Raw genomic sequence first — 6,471 nt, forward strand, 5'->3', positions numbered from 1 at the left:
CATATGAATATGAATGTGAAAGCACAACTGACTCAAGATCACATATAATTGCATTGTCCTTCTACAAAAATTAGTGAACTTTCATCAGTTTTACTCATGTCTTGTTTTGATTGTTGCATTATCATTAAATTAAAGTAACATCAATAAACCTACATCGTTACGTTCTCAGGTTTCAAATTGCATAACATCAGCCAGTTCGCGTGTACTAGATGTAGGGAATATGCTATTTGTGATGGTATTTTCAATGAGGTTGGCCAATCAAGTCCTGTAAAAAGTATAAAAGTCAATGTTAGAAGGGAAAACATTTGTACATGGAAACAAGGAATGAGACAGAAATAAACAGTACCAATTTCAAAGAAAAAAAAGAAAGAATGAGACAGAAATATTGATCAAGACTATAGCAACTGAAAGCATGGTGTTAAAATTGACATTGTGACTTCGAGCTAAGAAATAAGATACTTAAGACACTAAATGAGTATGAATTTTTACTGAAGGTTTTATGTCATGATTTGGTGTTCTTATGAGTAGGGATTAGAATTCAATCGATTGTTGAACATTTTTCTATCTACTGATATACAAGTATTGTATAAAGTTTGCAATACCATTACCATGATTCTTATCATCTTAAAGAGTTGAACATTTGGCCAACATATCTCTAAGTAAATATTTTTCATACATTTATTCTGAGATGTCTAATTTTCCTACAAGTCTCTCTAGTATAGTAAATTCACTATAACAAAAATAATTTTTAGCGGCAATAAATATACACATTAACAAAGAGTGCTAAAGTCTTTACCGACATTAGTTAATTGTCATTGTATCCAATTCCTCTATAGACTTTAGGGAAATTATAAAGAGTGCTACTTGTCGCTATAAAAACATATTTAGCAGCAATTAAACTTTAATTGATGCTAAAGATAATTTTTGGTATAGTGATTTATAGTCAATCTCAGTCATATTTGTCTCTTGTAGTCTATTAATTTGTGTTTAACTGAGAATATACACAACCATAATATGAACAATAAAAGGGAAAATCGTGTAAATTTAAGAAGCCAAAAGAAATCTAGAAAGATCTGACTGAATCAAACACTTTCATATCTACTAGGAGATTTTTTTAAAAAAAACATATGCATTTATTAGGCTGAAATCTGAACCATTCAGATTCAGACGTTCATTAAGTATAAACAAATAAGCCCTTAGTAGGGCTATTATAATTAAAATGCAACACCCAACCTTGAACTGGACTGGGCATGAGGGAGTTGGATAAAAATCACCTGAAAGTTGGTAAGAGAGTATTTAAATGTCTGTAAAGTTAAAGTGTTAAAATAAATTTGATTGTCAAATTTAAAGGTTATTTAATGTAGTTTCTCAAGTAATTATAAAGTAGTCAATTCAGTATACATAACTACATATATCATAATAGCTCATAATTATCTGTTTAGACATTTACAATATGGTTAATGATGGTCATCATCATCTCTTGAGGGGTCAAGTAGAGATGTGCTATAAAGATTTATAGTAAGGAAAAAAGAAGCAGACAATAAAGTAAGACCTTGATAGCAAATATTAGAAAAGACTAGGCACGCATGCTAGCCAAGGAATTAGCTAATTTATTAAATACTAGTTACTAGCATGACCATAGTGACTCCTCTATATTAGCTTGATCCACCACCATGTCCATGGTAAAAAGAGACATGGTTGGCTGAGTTTGAGTGTGTCGAGACGATGGTGACACGTTTTCTGGTGAGTTCCCGGCAGTGCCACCACCAGAGATGGACGAGAATTGTCGCATCCTCATGTGTACTACCTCAGCTTGTGCAATTGCCAATTGTGATTGTAGATGGTCAATTTGTTGCTGCAAAGATGATATAGCTCCAACACAACCATAAACTGGATCCCTTACTCTAGCATTAGCCTCATACACCATTGAACTCACGGCATCCCCCCTTTGATGCTCCGGTAACTCCTGTAACAAAAGAAGTCACGGGGTTCAACATCTACTATCTCAACATAAAAAATAATTTTAACGATATATTATTAACCGTGTAATTTTTCATCAAGGAGGGTTCAGATGAATCACTGAGGCCCACCTATTAGTTAACATGGATGAAACTTTTTGTTTTCTATTTTGCAAGTGGCATAATTTTTCTAGTCCCTTCACGTACTATCATGACATTAATTAGGGCCCAAACCTTGACAAAACAATAAACACAATAGTGATGCCATGATTACACCAAAAGAAAGCATGTTTAATTAACCATCAAGAAAAGAGTAAAGCAAAAACCTGAACTTTTAACATGGAATTTCTGTCTTTCAAGTGTGAACTAACCTTCTCAAAGCAAAGGAAAAAACGCAAGTGATCCAAAGCACTTTTCTAAAATTTTACTTTGGAATAACAAATCTTTGACTATATGCTTATCATTATGTACCACACGAGAAATATATAAAAAGAAGACAAATATTAAGACTTTATTTACAAAAAGATGTACTTTTCTTTATTCCTCGTCCAATTTCTATCTCCTTCATAAAAAAGATTGAACTACTTTTCTTTAGTCTGTTTTAAAAAAATGACTCTTTTTTTTTTTTTGATATCACTTTAATTTTAGCTTTCAATATGGCATATTTAAAGTCATGAGATTTGAGGACATTTTGATACATTTAACGTAAATTTAATTTAACATCACAAAATTAAAAAGATTTAAAAAAAAAATTGAATCAAGTCAAACTAGACCATCAAGTAGAGAAAATATATAAAATGTGTAGTGTAACTATGATTAAATTAAAGGTATGATGTTTACCTTAAGGTAATATCAGTGGGGTCTCTGGACCGTTTGCAGCCGTTATAGAGCCAATAATAGAGACTACAAATTTTTTTTTAAAATAGATTTACAGTAATTTAATTGGCGTATTTTACTTTTATCACATTAAATAAAGTTTTTCATTGATTTTAGTTCTTAGCTGAAATTAGTCAAAACTTTCATACTAGTATATGTGACCTTTCTCTTCTATACTTAATTTGTAGGGATAGTCATATACAAATTTCTTAAGTATTATATACACACATAAAAAGACATTATATGCAGTCGTCTGTGGTAAGTTTCATTCTGCTTCCTTCGTTTCATAATAATTGATTATTTTTTATTTTATACGATGCTTAAGAAATCATAAATGCGAAGATAATTTATTAGTTCACCCCTTGAAAAACTTCGTGAAAATTTTACAAACAAATGTGAATGATTTCAAAAAGAATTAATTGTAAAGAAAATATAGAAAAAATTTATTTAATACTTTCTTAATTCAGTAAAATAAATAATTAATATTATGAACTATTTTTAATACAATAATAAATTAATATGAAACGAAGAGAGTAATAGATTAAAATAACTAGTAATAGTTTAGTATTAGAATCTAACACTAGTAATAGTACTATGGCAAATATCACATCTAACATATTGTCTTCCTTTTATGATACTGACCCTTCGGGTACAATTAGGCCTTTGTCTCCTACTTATAATGCCTACTAATATAATTTATTATAAGTTTGATCTTTGGTGACTAAAAATAAATAAATTATAATAATATGCATGTATTTAAAAAGATATAAAATTAATATATGGTCTCCACTTGAGGGCAGGATGCAATTAGTATCATATTCATATGAATTCAATATTTTCTATCTAACATATTAGTTTATATCATTTTTTCAATTTTAATTTGTTTTACCTATTTTAATTTGACATGAAATCTAAGAAAATAAAGAATAACTTTTACTCTTCGGATCTAAAATTTAAGATATGTCAAATGTACCCTGATATTATTTCTTAATCTTATGATCTTAAACATATCAGGTGAAAAATTGAAATTACGTAATTTTTAAAAAGAGAAAGAGTCATTTTTTAAACTGACTAAAATGGAAAATATGTTAACAAACTGAAATAAAGGGATAGTAATTAAAGATATAATTCTATAAAAGATTCTTAAAAGATATCCTAAATCTACATATGATCCACTAAATAGTTGCTAGTTTGTCCAAATGTCCAAAAATTTAAATTATACAAATTAACAATATAAAGATCTTTTATACTATAATAGTAGTTTAAATAAAAGGAATGAACCAACAAGGATTGTGATGGAGTGATAAATATTTCTTCATTCTTAAAGGTCTCGATTTTGAGTCCCTTTGGATGCGGAGTCGCCTTTCTTAGGAAGTGTTTTACCTCCAAATGTTGAACTTCCTAATGCGACTCCTGATTTAGTCACAGGCTCCAATGTGGTACCGGACACAGGGTGGGAAGCCAAAAATAAATAAATAAAAGGAATGAAGCAATTCAAACTTAAAATTGTTGGAAAGTCTCTGACCTGAAGCATCTTGTTGACATTGCTAGCACCAAAAACCTTATGCACACTTGCAAACTTGTGTGGCTCATCAGCTGGAAAATAAGGAGCAAAAACACAATCTTGTGCACATCTCCTCCTTAGCAACTTACAAGCTGCACAAGGAGATGCTGCACCTTGTTTCCTACCACTCTCCTTCATTTTTCGCTATTTACAACAACTCTTTTAACTACAACTAGATAATTGACTAGTTATATATAAGTTAATGTAATAATTGAATACCTCCTTTCTAGCTTCATGTACACAAAAGTTTAAACTACCTTAAAAAGTTTTATACTAACTGCCTAGTGACAGTTTTTGCAGGTTATGTATCTGAAAAGTGAAGTGAGAAATGGAAGCAATTACAATAAAGAAGAGTAAAGGAGAATATTGGTTGAAGGGAATGAGGGAAGTGAGGGGTTGGATGTTTTATATAGAAAAACACTTGGTGGCAAAAAATCTTTTGTGGGACCTACTAAGATGAAGCTTTAGATTTTGTAGTATTAAAAGCATCACTTTTATTTTTTCTACCTAACTTATTTTCACTTGAGAGGAAGGTGAGGTCCTTTTTAATGATCACTATGTGTGGATTGTGATTTTTCTTTTTTATCCTTCCTTTCTTTCAAATGTAGCAATTCAGATAATTAAAAAAGTTTGGCCTAAACAACTGTTTGAAGAATTGATCGATGAGTTAGACATCTATTGGCACTTGGGAAAAAATTACTGTAGCATTATAAGCTTCAATGTTTTAAAATTTACATATGCCCCTTATCTATGTAAGGATTTCCCAAAGAAATTATGATTATTCTGGGTTATTTCACAGTGTCTTTGTGAGAGTGAGTGTGTACCTAGTGCCCGTTCATGAAAATCATGGTATGGCGTGAATAAGGGACTTCTTTTTGGTGAGGGCACGAGTAGCACTGTTGAAAATTGATTATCTAGGTGATTGTTTATTGTGTATGTAACCTTATTTGTTGGTATAGTGATGTCATTCATTAATCCGCATGTGTTATCTTGAAAAGAGATATTTATGCACTGGTTGTTGATAAAAAGAGGAGGGTGTTGCAATTTTTAATTAGAATGATAAAAGCCATGTGACAGACATAGGTTCTTAGATCCCGTTTAGATTGGCTTAAAAAAAGTAGCTTTTAAGTCAAAAATAAAGTCATAGTGAAATGACTTTTAAGTCAAAAAATAAAAAGTAGGGGGAGACCTACTTTAGATTTTTGACTTATTTTAAGTCATTTTTTACCTTGCCAAACACTTTCTAACTTATTTTAAGTCAATTTTTTAACTTATTTTAAGTTATTTTTTATATTTGTCAAACACGTCCAGAAGTCAAAAATTGTCTTAAAAATAAGTTTGACCAACTTTTAAGTCAATCCAAACACCTTCTTAGTCTTCTTTTGCTAGGTGTCATAATGTGATAATTGTGTCTACCGTTTGAGGACAAGCAATTTTTTATGTTGAGGGTGTTGATGTGCCGTAGATTTAAGGCACCTGTAATGCTTAAAACTTAGGATTTTTGTAAGTCTTTTAGAGCGTTTAAGTAGATTTAATGTATTTTGTCATTATTTTGCAGGAAAACATGTTTTTGGTTGCTAAGTGTAGGAAGTCAGGTGTTGTAGTGAAGTTTGGTCATTTACGAGTCATTTTACGAGTCGTGGTCTAAACCACGAGCTGTAAATTTTCTCGTAGATGAAAGATTAAAAATGGTGAAATAAAGTCTGAGGTGTACGAGTAGCCAGTACGGGCCGTAAAAAGTTTTACGAGTCATAGACTTATTATGGTTGTAGAAAATTTACTGATGATTTGCAAAACTGGGCTGACAAACTAATAATGAACATGATGGGGCGTAGAAGACTACACAGGTTGTAAACAGGCGCCCGTAGTTAAGATTCAGAGAGTTTGGAAAATAGGAGCTTGAAGACTACGATGGACAGTATGAGCCATAGTACATTTTATGGATTGTAAATCTTGTCAGTAGAAAATGTCTTGAGACTGAATATTCACTGCCATCGACGAGAAGATTTCTCAAGCCTTAAAGGGATCCAAGACTCGTACTTGGGGTCGTAAAAGCTGTTGAATTCCAATTTT

The 6,471-nt window shown here is 31.1% G+C and overlaps 1 protein-coding gene across 1 annotated transcript; it reads right to left on the minus strand.

Moving 5' to 3' along the window:
* Positions 1–1,415: 1,415 nt before the first annotated feature.
* Positions 1,416–4,779, minus strand: LOC125845598 (LOB domain-containing protein 4-like). Its single transcript, XM_049525145.1, has 2 exons — positions 4,360–4,779; positions 1,416–1,966 (listed from the first exon to the last, which is right to left on the minus strand). Exons 1-2 carry the CDS (start codon positions 4,534–4,536, stop codon positions 1,628–1,630), a joined length of 516 nt encoding a protein of 171 aa, XP_049381102.1. The 5' UTR covers positions 4,537–4,779; the 3' UTR covers positions 1,416–1,627.
* Positions 4,780–6,471: the final 1,692 nt, after the last annotated feature.

Source organism: Solanum stenotomum, chromosome 11 (assembly GCF_019186545.1).
Source record: "Solanum stenotomum isolate F172 chromosome 11, ASM1918654v1, whole genome shotgun sequence".
In the NCBI taxonomy this organism is placed as follows: Eukaryota; Viridiplantae; Streptophyta; class Magnoliopsida; order Solanales; family Solanaceae; genus Solanum; species Solanum stenotomum.